Consider the following 22,596-nt stretch of genomic DNA (forward strand, 5'->3'; position numbering starts at 1 on the left):
TTTATAATTAAAATGACACCAAACACGACATAAATCGAATCATTTTTAATTAAATAAATTGTTAAATTTTAAATCTTTCTCGTTCACTACGTAGCGCTTGTCAGTTTCATGCTTCATTCTCTTACATTCGCACTTCTCTCTCTCTCTCTCCCTCTCCCTCTCCCTCTGTCTCTGTTTATTTGCCCGGTATTCTTCCATTCGCTTATGTCATTTTTACTTTTCTGATTCTCGTTTCTCCATATAAAATTAAATTTTGTATATATATGCATTTTTATTTTATAATACTAACGAAATATAAAATATTAAATTTGTCTCTCTTTCTTTCTGTTTTGTTATAATAAATACACCTATGTAATACAATTAATATGTATTTTTTACATTTGCAGTAAGAAAAACGTTTAGGACAATTGATCATAATTTGCAACTATTTACGAACAATAAAGTTGAATGTATATAGAATCAATTTACACAAAATAAAATTTGATAGATTTTATCAATTTATATTATTAAACATGTATAAGCGTATTCAATTTTATTTTAATTATTTATTTCATACAATACAATAATAATAATCACATGATTTTTATAGCTGATAAGTATGTATTTATAATTTATAAGAACTATATAGTCTATATTTGTCAACAAAACAAAATTTTCTTAAAGTAAAACTTGTAAATTTCATTATTATATCATATGTTGAGGTAATTCGTAGTAGTGATTTTATTAATATATATATTTGTGATACAAATTGATTCTACTAAACTTTATTCTTGGTAAATAGTTGTGAATTGTTATCAATTATCATAAAGATTATTCTTACTGCAAATGTAAAAAGTATATATAAATTGTATTACATAGGTGTATTTATTATAACAAAACAGAGAGAAAGAGAGACAAATTTAATATTTTATATTTTGTTAATATTATAAAATAAAAATGCATATACATATAAAAAGCTTTTTTTGATATAGAGTAATAAGAACCAAAAATAACATGAGTGAATGTAAGAATATAATACCGAGCAAAAAAACAGAGAGAGAGAGAGAGAGAGAGAGTGAGCAAGCGATAGAGAAAGAGCGAAGGAGCGAGCGAGCGCGAGAAAGAGAGAGAACGAGCGAGACAAAGAGAGAGAGAGAGAAACGCAACATGTAATGCGAAGCATGAAACTGAGCTATATGTAGTGAGTGAGAGATTAAAAAGAGAGAGAATGAGCATATGATCGAGAAAACGAAAGAAAAAATACGAGGGAGTGCAATAATAATAATGCGTATATGTATAAACTATTATCACAGGCATGAAAGAGGGAAAGAGAAAAGCGATTTTGTCTGTCCTTGTCGATAAAAGTTTAGATGGCAGTGCCCTCTATCATGCTATCCGTTAACTAATTTTGTTTGGTTTTACTCTTTTGATATCGATACTGTACACGCACGCACGTACACTAAACAGTTCGATCATATATCTTTTTATACAAGCTTCTAAGATCATTTCTTTTACTTCTGTATTATTCTTTCATGTTATCTCAAGTGAGGACGCTGTGCCTTTTACACAGACAAACTGCAAAACTTATATATTGAAGCAATATCGTTACGACGTAATGCAAAAAGTCGGTAACACGACTGTAATTAACACAATTATAAGTAACTTTTCTTGGTTTTTTGCATGAAGTTATAGCGTCCTCACTTCGTTATTCTTAGTACTTTAATTGTGGAAAAGGATTTATCGATCTGTGTAGCCAATAAAAAGATATATCATCGAACTGATTCTTCGCATTTTGTCGGTAAAAAAGTCTACTTTAAGATCCCCTTAATAGATATAAAAATAATGAATTGCAAATAATATACAATTTAGAATTACAAATAATATACAAATATATACATAAAAGATTTTCTTTTTACAAAATTTTATAAATTAGTGAATTTTTTATTATTAAAATAATGCATTGATTAATTCGAAGAATCTATTATAAAGCATTCTTAATATTATTTAAATATTATTTATATAATTTTTATATACAGGGTGTTTCATTTTAATCCGACCAGTCGAATATCTCGAAAACCAAGCCCGGGAGAGAAAAATATTTCAGACAAAAGTTGTTTGGTTTCGAGGGGGCCATAAGATGGTGACAATGATTTGACCTTGAACAGTCATTTGAAGGTCACGTGAAGGTCACTTCAATTTTTTTAAATGGAACACCCTATATATTTTTGCACACTCTTGTAGCTTATCTCGAGAGCTTTCCAAAACACTATCATTAAGTACCTTTTCGTTAAGTACTTTTTGAGTTATGAGGGTTGAAATAATTTCTTAATTTTACATAAACCGTAAAATATCTTGTAAAATATTCACTTTTCGATTATCTTACCTTAATACTTTTATGTACAAAATAATGAGAGGAATCAATTGGTGTAAAGAAAACACATAGTTGTTTTTAAGAAAAAATATGTAATTTGCAATTAACAATTCCATATTTTTTCTTAAAAACAACTATGTGTTTTCTTTACACCAATTGATTCCTCTCATTATTTTGTACATAAAAGTATTAAGGTAAGATAATCGAAAAGTGAATATTTTACAAGATATTTTACGGTTTATGTAAAATTAAGAAATTATTTCAACCCTCATAACTCAAAAAGTACTTAACGAAAAGGTACTTAATGATAGTGTTTTGGAAAGCTCTCGAGATAAGCTACAAGAGTGTGCAAAAATATATAGGGTGTTCCATTTAAAAAAATTGAAGTGACCTTCACGTGACCTTCAAATGACTCTTCAAGGTCAAACCAATGATACCATCTTATGGCTCCCTCGAAACCAAACAACTTTTGTCTGAAATATTTTTCTCTCCCGGGCTTGGTTTTCGAGATATTCGACTGGTCGGATTAAAATGAAACACCCTGTATATAAAATACATTTAAAAATAAATTTTAACAGTTAAAAATATACATTAATATTTAACAAATGAAAAACTCAAATTTAACTTTAACAACTTATATTTCCTAGTATATTACCGTCAAATACTTAATTAGTCAAAAAATAAAAAATCTCATAATAATGAAAAAATAATATTATTTACTTAAATTTAAACGGGCCATCAGAGCCAAACGCGGATGGTACTGCGTAAGTTCAACGAGAAATAAGTTTTCGTTGAAACTTATTTGTGTGCACAGGGCACAAATTTTTCTTGGTACGATACCAAGCAAATTTAAATAATTCTCAATTCGAGAAATTATTTAATTATTATCCCTCTTTTCCCCCCTGTAGTGTTGTAGGCGAGAAAAATATCGGGCTGAAAGTCGCTGAAATAATTTCTCGAATTGAGAATTATTTAAATTTGCTTGGTATCGTACCAAGAAAAATTTGTGCCCTGTGCACACAAATAAGTTTCAACGAAAACTTAATTCTCGTTGAACTTACGCACTACCATCCGCGTTTGGCTCTGATGGCCCGTTTAAATTTAAGTTTATATTTCAATATACAGAGCCTAATTTCTTATAGTTATTTAATATTATTTAAATACAAAAAAATTATAATTTATAATTTCTTGATAAAAATTGTAACTGTGTGAATCTGACAAAGTAATCGTATTCATTTATCAAGATTGTTATTAGTTGATTAAAAAACTTATATTCGCTATATTACAAGATAGTTCCTTTCGTACTCATTTCTGCCTGTCGCATCTGTTAAACTCAGTCTTATGAAACTTGTCGCGTCTACGTTGCGTTAAACTAGGAAACTGTTCGAGAATGTATGTGACATGAACTGAGATCGCTTTTTTTACTCATGACATAATATTCCGAAAAAAAGTGGCAAACTTTTATGAATTTTTCGACCTGGACAATTTCATACTTTTGCTTAAAGACATAAAATCGATGTAAGAAGCACATTCTTACAAAAAATTGAAGTTTTTGTTATTACTTTGTTGAATGGAGGAAATTTCTAATAAACTTATTTCAAATCAATTATTCGCGATTATATATATTATGACATTTACAAGACAACACAGATTGTTAAGTTATATAATATAATTTGAATTAAATAGCGGATATTTAAAATATCAATTTCTCTGATTTGTAACTTATTATATCACATAATCTGATCAAGAAAACTATCATTAATCCGTTTAATATTTCAAAGAGAAGACTAGAATGTTATAAATATTTGCATAGCGTAACATTCTTTTTTGTTTGATGATACTTCTATTTGATCAAAAAAAAGACAAGTATCACTTATTCCATAAACTTAGCATATTTTTCTCTCATGCAAGCTAGCAATTTACTTTATCCATATTCATAACGCTTCTATAAGATCGAAAAACGCTCGATCTTCGTCACTTTCGCAGCGATTCGTGGTACGGTCTGATTAAAGTCGACCTCTTCTCCAAAATGACAGAGAACACGTTTCGATTATTAACTTTACCTTCAGGAATGACATTTCATCATTTAAGAATAATCAATCTTGCAATTCTGATATGCCATAACGTTTCTACTAAATATGGTAAAGTTCACACTTTAGGCATCGTGATAATTATGCAATTTCTTTCGAAAATATTGTATGAAAATATTATTTATACGCCCAAGATAAATTTTGTATCCACAGTAACGCAACAAAAAATTAAAAAAAATTAATATGATGTGCTCTTCGCGTCGCTCAAAGTACGTTCTCGCATACAACATAAAGGATGTATAGCAGTATCTCGCAACGGAGAATATATTATTCATCATGTTAAACGCAACTCACATCAGTATCGTTGCTCGTCGCGTTTACGCACGCTCTGGAGCGGCTGCGGACGACCGCTTAGCTAAACGATTTCTCCACAACTTGTCAGCACGATGACGTACGATCGACATAGAAACATAGGCATAACACCTTGCATAAGCACTATAAGCGGAAAGTGCATACGCGTCAAAGGGAGCTTCGCTATTCGTGTCAATCAGTATCCCGTGCATATACATATATACGTTTTGCAGTTTGATCGACAAGCGAACACGACCGGCTCACAGAATTCAATAACACACGCGTACAAAGATTCATGTTGGTAATGCTATAGAAGTAATCTAAATAACAATTATCGACTTTTATACCTATATTGAGTATCAAATTTTTAATAGAAATAAAAATAAGAGTTAAAAGTGTGTGTGTATAGAGAGAAATGTGTTTGATTGAACGAATTGATTTATATACAATTTTGAAAATTTTATGATATTTTGCAAGAATTATAAAATTATAACTTTCAATATTTATGTATTTTTAATTATTGTTGAAAGAAAAATTCACATTACAGTAACACACTCTAATCGATTAGGATCCGTTACAATAGCCATTCCTCATTAATTATTACTATTCAATTGAAGTAGAATAGCTTTAATCGTATCAAGTATCCTCGTCATAAATTTTAGTCACGGTTTTCACGTATCGAATTAGTTGGAAAGAAAACGCTCAGCAGCAATTTCTGTAAGTGGTTCGTCGTCGTTGCTAGGACTGTTGAAGCTCGTAGGATTACGATCGAGATTCAAGACATAAGCCGCGCGACGCGACGCGAGCTCAAGTCACGTGAACTAAATAAATGAAATCGCATCTTGTCAAGACCCTACATCGCTCATACAAAATTTCCTCCGCTTGGAAATATGCTGTCGACGTCGCGGCTGGAATTTGAATAATGATTGATAACCATTCTTCCGTCATTTCTCGATTGGCACACTTTTGGCAAGAGATAGGAAGGAGAATGCGAAACTTTAAGGATAAAAAGTGCTTCGGTAGAAATATAAAAAAATACTTTTGACGCGTTTGTGTGTGTGACATCATCTAGAGATAATCTCTGAAGAAAGTAATTGGATTCAATTTATGAAGACTTTAGAAGGATGCGATTTACATTATCCGATTAAAAGTACATTTATAATCGTCCATAAAATTTTTTAATTAACCAGACTTTATAACTTCGACCGCCGTACATTAGCATTTTTATCGTTATCCAATCCATCGTTGAATATTTTATGTGATTTATGATAAATAATCATTGAAAAATGTTCTCTTTGATGTCGTTGTTATATTAAAACACTAAAAATTAGTCACATACACATGTAATATATAATTTATTATATGTGACATAAAAATGTAATATAATTAGTTTCAACTGTACTAAGTAATATATTAGATTTTCAGACATATTTAATTACGATGCAATTGATCCGAAAATTGATAGAGATAAAAAAAATTATCCGTTTATATATCGAGATATTATATTATATACAATTTAATATAAATTGTAATTACGATTAAAGATAATGATTCTCAAATTATTAACATTGATGTATAAAACATATCAAATTCTCTTTAGGACTGAATATTGTTATAAAGTATTGAGATAAATATATCGAATAATTCGAGAGAACTGTCCTCTTATTTCATTTTATCGGAGTAGCGAGTAGGACTTGCAATTTCACGCGGTTTGGGCGCAGCCGGTTCATTTCAATTAACGATAATATCGTTTTCTAGGTTCTACAAAAGAACCGGCTACAACGGTACGAACCTCAGAAATGATCATGGTAAAAAATGCAAACATTCAGATAGAATTCTGCGTTAGTATTACATAATCCACAATTAACTCGCAAGTAAAAATAAAACGTAAGTGACACGTTATTTGAGTTTTACCTTTTCAATATAAAACTGTGTCGAAAAATTTAATATGATTAAATTCTCTATATCAATGATAAAGTTTAATCAATGACCTATTATTTCTTAATATGCGTATTATTGTTATCTACTCAACGATACAAACATAATTGTCATATCGTGTAATACATTTCGGCAAAAAAAAATATATATATATATAATATTAATTAAAATATATTCATTTTTCTTTCCTATCTGTTGCGATGACAGATTAATAGATTTTCATAGTTTCTCTAAGCGTTATTAAATTTAAAATTTTTCACCGCTAGTAAAAAAAAGGAAAAAATAATTTCAAAGTTTTGAATTTTTGGGTCATGCACAAATAGTTAATATCGGAACTTCTCACTCTCTACTCATAAATATTCTATATAGATCTATTTTTCATCAATATTTTCATCTCAGCGTAGCGAAGAAATTTGCAGACGCTATATAACCAATCGATCAAGTCGACCTAGTGGATTGAGTCGAGCTTAAATTTTCCATCGATGCGACTTGATATTTATATGATTGGACAAGCAAGTTTTCATAGAGTCGATAGTAGCCATTCCGAATCTGACAAATCGCGATAAATATATTCGCCATGGCATGCACCAACCGCGATACATGATGGGACGCGCATTGTTCCGAAAAAAAATAGCGTTGGTACCCTCGTGGCGCGAGATAACGCCGCCTCGTTTCTCACTACATAAACTCATACGATGCGTACGCATCGATGTTGCTAGCACAGATCAAACATTTTGAAAAAAAAACTCGTTACTAGCTAAGACAAATCGAACGGCGATCGAGGGCAAGCAAAATCGTCGATCCCACGCGAGAGTTCTGTTATAGAATATAAAAAAAAATCTTAGATAATAAAGATATAATAAATTATAATAAAAAAATTGAATCATGTAAATTTTAGCGCTTCAGTTTGAGCTATTCATTTATATTCAATGAATCACAGTGCAATTCCACTACGAAATAGCAATTTGAAAATCGAAACGTCAATGTGTGTGGAAAATTTACTAGTATAATAATCATAAGAGTTAGTACATCTTCGTCAAAGTTCTCTAACGCGATTGTATCATCGAATTGATCTCGAAGGAATCATTTTACGCCTATACGATGAAAAGATAATTAATCATTCTTGTTGCCGTATGCGACTAACCCAAAATCGCCTTTTCTTCGATAAGCGTCACCACAGAATAGCAAATATAGGATATTGTATGGAAACACAAGAGGGGAGAACTTGGTCCATAGATAAACGACAGACTGATGGTAAAACTTATTATGGAATGTTACGGTGAAATATATGATTTAGATAAATGATGTCCTTTATGTACAATCATCGTTTCTTGAATGCTCTGTCTCTCTCTCCTTCAAGAGAGATTAAATTTGTGCTCTTGTTACTCTACGAATCTTCAAACTCGTGAATAAGTCGTTTTGAATGATCTCCAAATATTAGATTGTCAGACAGCTAGATATATTTGATTTTATTGTTTCTTGAATATCCTACGTTACTAGATTCTTTAAACTTTGTTCTTTAAGAGTTCACAATTTCATGGAACTTTGATTTTCGAATCTTTCGATCTTTCTCTGTAGCTGTTTAAGCCTTTGGATTATATAATCTTTCAGTCTTTGAACCCTCACATCGTTGAATTCTTGAATCCTTGAAACTTCGTAACAATGGCTCTTTCACTTATATCTCTATGGAGCTTTGACGCTGTATTTTGTGAGCTTGAATACTAAAATTCTTGTATATTGCATCTTTGAGATGCTTTAAAAATAGTAAAATTTTGTGTCACTATATGGTATTTAGCTTTCCGACAATGGTAGTATGAATCGCTTTAAAGGGCGGCAAACGATATAAATTATATATATATATATATATATATATATATCAAAGCTCCAGAAAGATATAAGTGAAAGAGCCATTGTTACGAAGTTTTTATATATATATATATATATATATATATATATATATATATATGTATATATATATATATAATTGATTGCCTTCGCACCATTGACCGTTTCCAACAGACTCTTTAGAGAAAAATATACAAGTTTACGTGTGATTCTCTGACAGTCATTAAATTACACGATTTCACTTTCTCGGTCGGTTTCAGAACCAGTAGAAACGTCGACCAGGAGGATTCAAGTTTACTTTGCTTTTAACCAGAGATACAGTCGCTCACTCGCAATTAGAAATAGAATTATCCAATACCAACGCAAATATCGGTATTCTATAATGTACGACGCCATAAAAAGCTTGGTATCGGTTTTTTAATAGATTTGAAAATCAAAGGCCAATCTTAAAAAAATAGATATTTTTCGACGTTTCAATATTTCGGATAAGATTTGGAAATAGAAAATAAAAACGATGGAAAAGCTTTTCAAAAATTTTATACTCTTTGAACTGCTGACATAACAAATTTGGAATGTATCATACGAAAAGAAAATCTTATAAATTATTTATATCAATGTGTGTGTACAAGTTTTATGAAACATTTTTTATTTATGTTTTTAAAATGTTGTAATTTCCTTATTTATTACAACAATACTATTAATTAATACATTAATGATACACTCTATCGTTTTGTTTTTTCTATTATCTCACTATATGAAAAATAATGTAAAATTCTTCTATTGTGCAAATAACATAAGCATAAAACAGATTCAGAGATTTTACATTGCGATGATTGATGCTAATTAATTATATATCCAACATTATAAAAAACATGTAACAATTTCCTTATATATGTAAATAATTTAAAATAGAAATTTATCTATTGTTGTAGGTCTCCTTTTTTTCAACAAGTCCCGAGCTTTCCAACAAACAACGCTTCGAATATTTTACTCGTACCATACCTAGCGATCACTATCAAGTCAAAGCGATGGTCGATATTGTATTGACGATGGGCTGGAGCTACGTCTCCATCATTTACGAAGAAAGTAACTATGGTATAAAGGTATGTACTCTATCGTAATTTTCTGTGTTAGATTCTTGGACAGTATTTAATCATAAAATTTGCGTGAAACGCAAGTATACTGCATAGTTTCATTATTATTACTATTATCATCATTATGTATACATGTATTTATTATATCTTTTGGATTATATGTGTATATACGCGCATAATATGTATGACATATTTTTTATCAACTTTTATTTATTATATATCTTTCCATTTAATTAAAATAATTAAAAACTTGGTAATTTTTCTCACAAATGTGATATAAATATTAATGAACGAATGATTGACTTTGCAAATTGTGTATATTCAAATATGTATGTATGTATAAATATATATATGAAAATAATTTTTATATTGAAAATTACATTTTATGCTCATATAATATGAAGTAATTTCAGTTAAATATTATTACTACACAATGCCATTTTCGCAAAGCTTTTAAGCTAAATTAAATATTTATACATAAAATATAATAGTGTATAAATGTTAAATAAATTAATGTAAAATCGTAATAAATAAAGTTCCTTAATGGCTTTGTACATACATCATATAAATAATTCAAAAATCACAACTGTTAGATAACAATATTACAATCTTTTAATTAATTGCATATTAATATTTAGAAAGTATTTTATAATCAAAGCTAGAGAATTTTTAATGTAAGAGAATTTTGATATAAATGTTTTAAGATCATATTTTCTTTAAAAATAGATCTTATAAATAATGTTTATAACACATAACATTAAACTAATAGAAATAAATCCTTTTAATCATAATTAGATATTCTGCAATTTAAATTATTATAATAATTTAAAATTTTTTATAAAAGTGTCAGATACCAATGATATATTCATTATGACAATTACAATTACAATTATAATTATGTAGCAAAATTATACAAACAACATATTAATTTGAAAGTTGTTCCATTTAAATAGGGCTTTTTATGACTACATAGTCTGATCGATAAATAATATTTCCAAAGAATAAACACGGAAATAAATGGCAAGTGAAATGGAGCTTTCTTCGTCAACACGATCCATTATAACAATTTACAATATCGCGCACATGTGATTTCGATCTACTAAATTTCACATCACGCTTTGCTTATGCAAATCGTACATATTAACCATTACATGAAAATCAATGTTTCTCATTTGCCCGATACCCATAATAATAATTTAGAAAATATCGCAAGACTCATTTTTTTTCTCATCAAAGCATTACATCCCGGCATTCTCTCTCTTTCTCTTTCTCATTTTTTAAGATTACTACATAAAAAATTAATATACATACGGATTATGCGCTAATTACTCGCTATTAAGATACTTAGCTTTGTAATAAGTTTCGAGTTGCTTTTTTACGTAACGCTAAGTAAATAAAAAGAAATATAAATTTAATAGATAATTAAATTATGCAAGATACTGATTTAAAAAATGAATAAATACCTTGAACTGTAAACTCTTGTATAAATTAATATATATATATTAATTATCAATAAAAAATTTTTTAAAATTATTAATAAAAAAAGCTAGCTTCTTATTACCCTATAAAAAAAGATGTGTATTCGCGTGCCTTGCTAACAATTTATCATTTTGGAAATATCGACACTTTACTCAAAATGTTGATATTATTATATTCTAAAATCCTAAATGATGCAACGAAATAACTATTAATGATCGTTTTATAGTTATTAAATTAGTTATATGCATTTAACGATACATATGATATTCGCATCTAATTGTTCCGCATTTAATTGCCCCATATCAAATATTCTAATCCATATCAAATGTTGATATGCTTTATATGATTTAAAATGCTAATTTATATGATTTTCTCATATAAATGAATTTAATATGCAGCCATATATATATATGAAATTTATAATCTATATAGTCGATCATAAAATATTGAATAAAGACTCTACACAAATATCCTAATATCCTAATTTTTATGTTCGAATTTTTGTTACAGATTATTTATTGCATCGAATTGTTTTTTTCAATAGCAGAATAAAGAGTATTAATGTGTTATGCTGTTACGGAAATCACGTAAATAATTCCATCGAAATAATAATATAGAAGAAAAATCGGATTTATTAATTTATCAAAGAAATAAATAGTATATTTTTGCTTTTAATAATCGTTTAATGTTAGAGAAAGAAAGGGAGAAGAAAGGATTTTGTACAAGTTTCATGCGAAGAAAATAATCGCGCAAATTATACGACAGAAAGAAGACGCAAGAGCAATCCTCTCCCCCCAAAAAAATAAAAAAAAAATAAAAAAGAAAAAAGTGCAACAACGGGTTTAGATGTAATCGCGAAGAATTATAGCTGAAAAAAAAATCTCCTAGCAAGGCAGCTCTACGGCTTAGCTATATGATAACGATAAATGTCGAGTTAGTATAAAAGAACGCTACTCATTAACAGGATATACCGTACGTAGTTGCTCATCCGCTTTCGATTTGAGAGAACTAACGTTTATAATATGAGAATATAATTGAGAAATATATCGAAATAACACCCCATAACGGGAAATAATAACTGACGACATTTGTAGCTTTTATTGTAGAAGCGAGAATGCGTTATCCTCAATCGATTGCGCTCACGTTATGAAAGATGCATAAACGTCTTTTCCGTGACACTTTATCACAAAATATGGTCCACAATATGTGTATATCCTATACATAATACATAAGATGCATGCGGGTGTTCTTCTTTATTATGTCTGTAATGAATTCGTTCTCGGCATTTATCCGTGACCAACTAGAAAACTAATATGAAAGTAATCCATCCTAATGTTAACGTGAATCATAATATTTTTCATAAACGTATTCAGAAAAATGATGTTTTATTACTACATCAAAAAGAAAATATTACAAAGAAATTGTAAGTATACAGAGAATATCTTTAAAAGATTCAGCTATTTTTATAATCGCGTAACAGAGATATTCTTTTAATACAGAGATATTAAGCTTCAGATAATCATCTCTTAATAACTAAGGTATTTACAATTGTGTATCTCTATAATACAAAATGACACAAACGAAACAAAGATTTTCTCATTTGCACTGCATTATAATAAAATCTAAAAGAATATCTTTTCTAAAAGAATAAGACAAATAATTTTTGGAAATATATAGTGATTGCTAAAAAAGTAAAAATATGCTAACAGCAATAATCATAGCACTCGTTATACTATATCATTGTGATATACTCAACTAATATAGGATGTATAACATCACGATAACATCATATAAACATACGATTATGATATATACGCATATGATTGTGTCATATAATAACACAAGATTTAACAGTTTTTGACGCAAAACGTAGACAAGAAAGTAATTCATATATATATTTATTCATTCGTATAGTATCTTTTTAATTTTCATTCATTAAAATAACGCTCATTTTAATTATATTCATTAAGATTAGGTTCAGTAAAAACATTCGTTTCGAAATGCAAGATTTAACAACCGTGAGAAATAATACGATAGCGCGCAACAATATTAGGCATCAAATTTATGCGATCATGTAGCATTAATCACACAATTGTTGCATTTGCGAGCAAAACGCAATGATCGATATCCGCCTGCATTAAATCTTACAGACATATGTTCGCGACACGTACTAGCGATGCAGTTCTATTTAGAAAGTACAGCAAAATAGCATTTTGATCTATTGTTATATCTTTCATGTTTTCTTAAATGGGATCAGAACATTATCACTAATCAATGATTTTAATTTTAAATATAGCACTGAAAAAACAGTGAAATTTCACTGAGAAGAATCCAATAGCTAATTTTTTAATGAAATATTACTGCCATAATCAATATAAAACCGTGAAATATAAAACCGTAGAGTAAAGTGTAAATGTTTTCACTGAAGATCAATAAGTATTTCACCGTTTCTGAAATCTTATTTAATCTGTTTTTTATTGATTCAGTTTAAAAGAGTAAAGTCGTAATAACTGGACAATTAGAAAAAAACTCACATTATGACGTTATCCAACCGATCAAAGTTCCACTACTATTATATGCGTAATGATTATCCCTGCGCGTGAATTTTTGATGGGGAATTTATAATAGTATATTCTGCCTCGAGCGAGAAAAAAATAAAAAATACAGAACATTATTAAAATTTCTCTACATAATACAATCAATCTTGCATGGTTGCGATTAGCGATATTATCGATATGCCGGAAATTAGGGAATTAAAGAATCGGAAATTAATTGAGTGCCGGATGCAGTTTTGTTTGCACGTAGAATATCCTAAAAAGCCTCCGGAATAATTCTGCAGTATTTATCCGCGCTATTGAAAGAGCGCTAAATTATTCCTAAAATGATGTGTTTACACGCAAGCTATGGAAATTTATGACACGAAATAAATCGAAGTAAAGAAAAAAAATATCTCGAGATATTTGATATCAAAAATACTAATATATTCTAGAAAATTTGCAAGAACACACTTTGTTCACTTGATGAAATTTGAATATAACGTGAATGACGAGTAAAACGATAATTTCCACTCTTTCCAGTTTGCAGATTCTTTGATTAATTTACTTATGTTATATCCGCGCTATTCGCAATGCTTTGTAAAAAGTACAACAAAATATATAACGACAAAATCCGCTATATAATATTATTAATATTATTAATATAATAATCATAAATATGTATGAAGAATAAAGATATACCGAAAAGTTCAAAATACGAAAAGATCTTTAGCCTTATAAATATTTAAGAACTGCGAAAAATCCGCGTAGCCTCTCCCTAAACTTTCTTCTCTTCTATTTTCTCGAGATATCACTCTTATCTTTTTGACGATCCCGCTCGTACCCAAAAATTTTCAACTGTGGAATATCCTTCACACCACACATACACACACACACACACACACACACACACACACACACACACACACTTTTCCACATTTTTCAGTCAATAATGCATTTGATTTCTGAATTATATGTTATCTATTGATCTTATATATATCTAATTATATCTAATTATTTATTTATATTTTGTTCGTATTATATTGAAAAATTGGAAAATTTGAGATACAGAACTCATAAAATAATAATAAATGTGAGAGTTACAGCTATTATGAAACATAAAGCTTTCTTAAATAATGATTTCAAATCCTCTTGTACAGTACAAAACATTACCTCGAATTCGCAACGTCATAAATATAATAGAACCAGTATATAAATGAATTTGATATATGTTCAGCAAGACACGCAAATGATTCGCGAGTTCTCGGCTTCACGCTTGGCCTCCAAATAACGGAGCGTCTTCTAATACCATGAGATTGGCATTTACGCGCGCAGCCAAATTCAATTCTCGCGCGTGCCGAAACAAGGGTTAGCATTATGATGTCCAACAACATCCTATAATAATGAAGGAAGGACCATGCTTTGCATATATAATATATACTTGGGAACTTTATGCCACTCTCTCTAGCCAGATAATTTAACTAATAATTTTATCGTAATTCGTCAAACAATAAACATGCGAATGATCCATATTAACTGGAGAATAATTCATACTGAATTTCCAAATTCAATATATATCTTTTTTTATTTTATAATAGATATTTTATTGCTGTTATTTTAAAAGATAGAAAATAAAAAATGTGTCTTTAATATTTCTAATACTGTCTTTGGTATTTTTCTCTTTAAGAAAGAAAAACAGAGAGAGAGAGAGAATTTTTCTCAAAAATAAATTGCTCCTTGAGCAAGAATATTTTTAAATTTTTTTATTGATTCTATCAATATATTTCATCGAGTTTTTAATTATTATATAATATTAGACAGTATTTATTGATTATATAAAAACTTTAAAATTTGGTTTTAACATTTTAATCAATTATTCTTATTTTATAATATAATTAGTTTTATTAAATTATTCTTCATATTTTTTTATATAATTTGTTTAACACATTTTTTTATATTTATATACTGTTTAGAGAAATATAAGTTTTTCTATTTTTAATTCTAAATATAAGTTTTTCTATTTTTAATTCTAAATTTCTCTCTTTGAATATAATAGCTTATAAAATTTTTAACTATATTAATGATCCTTTATTAAATTCTTCAAAAGAAAAACGATATTTATTCTAATATCTTTCATGTAGTAATTATGGACTCTATAATTCAACTTTTTACTTTACTAATCAGACAACAATTAATATAATTGCTGGACATTTGTAAGATTATTTACAGTGAAAGTATGATTTTAGCAATCAAACAGTTGAGCAAATCTTATAATGACAGACTAAAAATCGCTTTTCAAGATGGACAAAAAGTAAAAAAATTTTGATTTTTTTAAATTATAAACTCATTATTTGTAGAACATATAAAAACTTTTAAACTTATTATAGAAACTTATAAACTCATTATTTTAAGAAATATTAAAAAATGAATAAAAGTATGAGAGAAAAGATGCCACATTCATGTGTAAGTATGTTTTTCCGTATGATGACGCGATCAATCGATAATGCCATTCGCAATGGGATTGGAAATCAGCGATTTCAACTCGGCACACGGATCGCATACGAAAAATGCGCGTAGAGAGAGTCTAGGAGGAGCGAATCGATACGAGCACATACATACGCGCGCGCGCGCGCAAATACATACACACACAAATATATATACGTATATATATATATATATATATATATATATATATATATATATATATATATATATATATATGTATATATATATGATTTCGTGGCACGAAGGGAACATTTTTCAACGAGCAATCGAAAGCCAAAAGCACGGAACAAATGGGGATTTTTATTACGAATATCCATTTGTCTGACAAAGTAACGGAGTCTTTCTACATCACTATCGGAATCTAACTACGGAAGTTAATTGTACGATTCATTTTATGACCAATGCAATGAAAGAAACTCAATAGTGTAAATTTAAAATATATTTCTTGTATTTTTCAATTATTATATAAAGCAATTTTTTAATTTTATGTATCTATAAAGAAAAAACGAATGTCTCTATCGAGAATATAAAATGACGATGATGACAAAGATAACGAAAACATGACAACCACACTGAGAAAAATCGTTTAATTGTACCAACAAGACGTATCTGATAGAAGATTTTGGTTAAACTAAGCAGAATTTCTAATTATCACAATAAGACTCGATTTTTTATAACTAAAACGTTTAATAGACTTTACTACAAGGATTTGATTAATGCTTTCTAGTTGGATCTATAAAACTTCTTATTACATTAACTAAACATAGACACACTGATGCTATTTTTTTTGTAAATTTAGTATTATTACCAAGAAAATTTGGCAAATTTAATAGGAAGAAATTAATCATACTCATCTGGTAATTTCTAAAGGAATTCTGATTCATTTATTTTCCAACAGACATACTGGTTGAATCTATCAGATTTCTAATTAATGCAACCAGATTTTTTTCTCAGTGCAGTATTGTGATACTCATTGTGATCTAATATAAATGTAAATTCGAGAGGATTTAAAGATTGTTTAATATATCTAGCACTTTCAACAAAAATTGTTATTGAATGTACTATTTCTAAGCAGAATAATAATTGCACTATAATAATAATTGCACATGCTCACGTTTTCGCCAATACGAATTTTGTTACATGTATATATATTATCTCTATCATGATTTTTATACAAAAAGAATCTTTAGATGTTTCATTTAAGTCTGTATTTTTGAGGCACATTTTCTTTCCACTCTTATATTCATTCTGTGCTATGTCCATTTTTCTTCTAAAAGATCTCAAAGCATTGCATACTCTGTTCGATAAAGACCACGAGCGAGCATTAGATACAATGCATTATTGGAAACGTTTTCAACAAAATGCATCTTTTTCTATTCTTTTGTGTTTTGCAGGCTTTTGAGGAACTCGAGGAGTTGCTTGGAAAACATAACATATGTATTGCCATCAAAGAAAAGTTGGTAAAGGATTCTGGAGTTGCTGAGGAGATCGCCTACGATAATATCGTTTTGAAGTTGCTGACAAAACCACGAGCAAGAGGTAAGATAGGGACTTAATAAAACAAAAAGAAATATGCAAGTAGAAAAAAAAATATAAAAATTATATTTTTTTTCTCTCTTATAATTAATGCAAGCACAATGTATATATGCATACACACACACACACACACACACACACACACACACACACACACACACACACACACACACACATAATAAAAAATTTTTGATATGCGCCTTTCTAAGAAGTGTTATGCCAACGTAATAAACTATTTCTACCTCCCTCCCCTTCTCTCTCTTTCCCTCTCTATTTTTCACTTTTCTCCTAAATTACAAATCCATATACCAGTCTGTAAGTAAACCGCATTGAAATCTTAATCGGCATTTCTCCGATAATATTCTCCTTGGTGAGTTGAATGACATTAAAAAGAATTTAAATTTAAATTTTTATTAAGAGGAAGAAAAAGAAAGAGAGGGAGGGAAAGAGATAGAATTTTCGCATTGTGATAATTTATTCTTTTACACAATTTTGCCCTTTTAATCCATCTAAATGTCAAAATATAAATGAATCTGCACATATAGGATTGCAAAATAGTATATCGATGATGAACACAACAAAAGACTCCGAATTTCATTCGATTCGTGTCAGAATGACGAAATGGGTTCATTAACGAAATGGAAACGCAACTTACTCCGCAAATAGCACTTTGTCCGAAACTTGTTGAAAATCTATAGAACTCATCTAACTCTCGAATTTCTTCCTAAGATCTTCCAAAGCGAACGAACCCTAAAGCACTGGCTTTCTTTGTAGGTCGGATGGATATCAAGTGCAATTTAATTTGTATAGCTTTAATCGAATGTTTGCGCGCACACACGTCCCAACTAACTACTAAAAAAAACAACAAAATATTTCATATAATACAAGCAATAAATCAAACGATTTTTTAAATATCATTTTCAATGATCTTGCCTTTCAAAAAAACCGACATTGATATCAGCTTTGGGAATTCATTTAAATCAATGGAGCATCCTTAATTAAGTTATTAATATTCATAGAAATTTCTAAGAAAAATAAAATAATATATGTAAAAATATGTAAAATTATAATATCAAATTACAATAATATCAAATTTGCAATGAGTTTATTTAAAAGTTGCTTTATGTTATGAGTTAAGATAAATAAAATTAAACTTTGCATGATTACACAGACTAGAAATATAATATATTTCACATCGGTTTGTGTAATCAGTATATAAGCAGAAATTGCGTTTATAATTTACATTATGTTCGTATCGTTCATAACTAACACCGAAACGTATTTACATGCACGGCTAAGAAAACATTTAAATCCTTCGATGTAAATTCATGAGGAAATTCAAATATGATATAGGATATGGATGGCAGAGAAACGAGCAAATGTATGTTGCTATTTTCGTAGACGCAAAATGAGAAATGATACAAAGCGAAAATGGTAGTAAGAAGCACATATAAAAATTATGACGTTGCCGGATAACTCTCTTTTCATATATTCCATTCGCATACAACAACAAGAAGTACAATTAATTATATAACACTTTATACACACACTGAAATGAAAACACTCTGATCTTTATTTCAGAGAAATAAAGATTAACAACTCCATCTGACGAGCAAAGATGTTTCTTTACTATCTCGGGTGAATAAACATTTCATCCATTTAATCCATTCAACATAGTTCCGAATCTTGAAATCCCTTGGTGACTTTTCGAATCTTTCATACTTGCGTAACTTTCTACCAACATTTTTGATAAAGAGCTCACATTTTCAAATATACTTTTCTACTAAAGAAAAGCTAGTATTGAAAAATTGTTTTATTAACATATTTAATAAATTTTATAAAAATATCCTTCGATGAGATATTAATAGATCAAAATATATGTGCATTAAAAATAAGAAAAAATATTTTGGCATTTTATAAACAGTAAATATGTAATACTCAATAATCTTATCGAGTATGTGATTTTATATAATTTTATCCTTAAAAGAGAAGCATAACGATTGCCGAAAAGTTAAATTATAATATTTACAAAATTTTTTTTCTTAAATGCTTAATTTCCTTCATCTCGTGATTTTAAATTAAAAATACGGTTTAAGGAAAAGCAAATATGATTTTAGCAAACAATACATTTCATTGTTTAAGCATCTATTATACTTTCCAATGAGAAAAAAAGCATCTCGCGATAAACGTTATTTTATGCAGAATTTCCTTGTAGACCTTTTTGTAACTAACCATTCTCTGCTTCGTCAGGCTCGACCTTATGCTCTCTTTTACGCCCTCATCGATTCTTACCGGATCCTGTATAATCTTGATTCCCATAGGAATCGTCTACGCGGAGCGAGACGTTTCATTGGCATTTTTTTCAATAAAAGCTTGAGTCCTTTTGCTTTCGGGAAAATGACTTTTTTCCACGATAAAATAAAACCGAATGGCGAAAATTACCGCGATAATAGAGATAAGACGATAAAAGGGCACAGCGTTTATGGATGAAATTTTCGCGAAGCTCTTCTAACTCTTGTATTGTCATCGTAGGTTGCATTATTTTCGGTTCCGACCAAGAAGTTGCCGGGGTTATGAGAGCGGTTAGACGATGCAATGCGACCGGCGCTTTTTCCTGGATCGGAAGTGACGGTTGGAGTGCAAGAGGATTAGTGAGTAACGGTAACGAGCCGGAAGTCGAAGGCACTTTATCGGTCCAACCTCAGGCCAACTCCGTTAAGGGTTTTGAAGAATACTTCCTCAACTTGACCGTCGAAAATAATCGAAGAAATCCGTGGTTCGTCGGTAAGCGAACGGCCGAAGGACGCGAATGGGAACAAAACTTGGCGAATTCTAACTTTGCAATATGCATGCGCGTATGTTGTATACGCCCAAGTTTGGTTGTTATAAAAGAAGTGTTCGGAGATTTTATTCCCTCTACATATCGACAAACTTTTAACATGATTTTCTAAGTAGATCGACATTCAATGTAGTTGTTGGTTGCCAATCAAAGTAGCAATACTAACAATATGTGTGTTATTTTCTTTTCTCAATAAAGCAAAAATTATATACAATATTATTATTTTCATTTGCGTGACATTTAAAGACGCGTAAGCATATGTTTCGCCAAGTCCTTCTGAGTTATAATATATCAAATTCACATATTTGTCACATGTAACGAATGCAAACCTTCGCGTTAATTTTAGAATTTTGGGAAGATCACTTCAAATGTCGATATCCGAACGCATCCCGAACACCGTACAACAAAAAATATACAAAAGCTTGCACAATGGAAGAACGTCTCACCAAGCAAAACACGGCTTTCGAAGACCAACTACAGTTTGTCTCCGATGCAGTAATGGCATTCGCTTACGCTTTTCGGTATAATTAAAATTTACTCATCGACAAATATATCCCCGAAAATATTCTCAAGAAAACGTTGAGATAAAAGTGCTATTCTTCCTTTTCCTAGAGATATGCATCTTGACCTTTGCCATGGAAAGCCAGGATTATGCGATGCTATGAAACCAACTAAGGGAATAACGCTTCTCCAATACCTGCGTAAGGTGGACTTCGAGGGTAAGCTAATAAAGTGAAGTGAAGTTTCTTGAAAGAGATTACGAGAGGCGAAATCGATTCTAATCATTGAACATATATATTATAAATTAATAGGATGTCTAACACCTCATGTGATGTTTTCAAGTATTAAATAAACTTAAACACATAATATATCTATGAAATAAAATAAAAGAAAATATTTTAGAAAAGGCTATATCTATTATATGGTGAAAACTATTTTTATCGTGATTAGTTGCTTATACGTCTCGATCAAGTTTTCATGGTACTCATAGGCGATCGAACGACTACGTTTAAGGTCTAAGCGGAGACAAGTTTAGATTCGACAAGAATGGCGACGGACCCGCGCGGTACAACATCATACATTTCAAGCAAATCGAACCGGGCAAATACAAGTGGATACGCGTCGGTAAATACCTGGAAGGCGAGCTGCAGCTGAATATGTCTGGTAAACCCTTTCATTTTCATATTTCACAACGCATATACTACAATATGTAACGTACTATAATGTTCTACATCGTCATCGTGCATGTATCTGTGTTTTAGAAATTCAATTTAAACTCGGGCATCCTCAATCACCTGAGAGCGTGTGTTCTTTGCCTTGTGAGCTCGGCCAGGCAAAGAAATATGTCGAGGGTGAAAAATGCTGCTGGCATTGCTTTAATTGCACTCAATATCAGGTATGTCAATATCGTTAAAAATAATTAATTTGCTGGACTCGATGTATTTTTAATTTAATTTGCCACTTTTTTGATTAAAAAACCTGCACAGACAGATTCATGATATCAGATTTCCACAGTTTTGAGTAAAAAATACCTATCTATCTTTGTGTATATATTCTCACAACTGTAATAATTGGTTTTTAAAATACTGCATATTGGTTTTATTCGATATAATTCTCGTTGAATATCTGTTATGTTTGTTAAATAGAGGAATATGTAAAAATATATATATTTATATATAAAACTAAATTCGATTTTAATTTGTCAATTAATTATAATAAAATAACAGGATAATAAAGCAAATTCAAACCAATATGTAAAATGGCTTTCCGATAAATTTGTTTCAAGATTTAAAATCCTTAATCATATAACCATTTTATTGATATATGTATATATCAATTGATGTATTGTATATTAATTCGAATTAGTTCTATTAACTATTGTATATATGTGAAGGAAATCTATTTGACTCCCTTTTTTATAACATAGATACGAGATCCCATAGATGAGACGCAGTGTATTCAATGTCGTCAAGGTACGCTACCCGATGAGACTCATTCAATGTGTCAGGATGTTCCGGAAGAATTTCTACGCCCGGAGAGCGCTTGGGCAATAAGTGCAATGTCTTTTTCTGCCACGGGAATTTTGGTAAATATT

The 22,596-nt window shown here is 29.7% G+C and overlaps 2 protein-coding genes across 5 annotated transcripts in view; one reads left to right on the forward strand and one right to left on the reverse strand.

Annotated features, from left to right (window-relative positions):
• Positions 1-22,596, forward strand: part of Glurb (metabotropic glutamate receptor B) — a 149,944-nt gene that overhangs the window by 123,811 nt on the left and 3,537 nt on the right. Inside the window, exons 4-11 of the mRNA XM_083096054.1 lie at positions 9,447-9,617; positions 17,521-17,665; positions 20,195-20,446; positions 20,848-21,022; positions 21,114-21,220; positions 21,516-21,665; positions 21,764-21,897; positions 22,429-22,587. Coding sequence (XP_082952180.1) covers positions 9,447-9,617; positions 17,521-17,665; positions 20,195-20,446; positions 20,848-21,022; positions 21,114-21,220; positions 21,516-21,665; positions 21,764-21,897; positions 22,429-22,587 — 1,293 coding nt within the window. The remainder of the gene's footprint in view (positions 1-9,446; positions 9,618-17,520; positions 17,666-20,194; positions 20,447-20,847; positions 21,023-21,113; positions 21,221-21,515; positions 21,666-21,763; positions 21,898-22,428; positions 22,588-22,596) is intronic.
• Csn7 (COP9 signalosome subunit 7) overlaps positions 1-22,596 on the reverse strand; it is a 95,298-nt gene that overhangs the window by 62,871 nt on the left and 9,831 nt on the right. The gene's annotated exons all lie outside the window — the stretch shown is intronic.

Source organism: Camponotus vicinus, unplaced genomic scaffold (assembly GCF_025532165.1).
Source record: "Camponotus vicinus isolate PSW18456_S1 unplaced genomic scaffold, iyCamVici1.0 SCAF_4, whole genome shotgun sequence".
Classification (NCBI taxonomy): Eukaryota; Metazoa; Arthropoda; class Insecta; order Hymenoptera; family Formicidae; genus Camponotus; species Camponotus vicinus.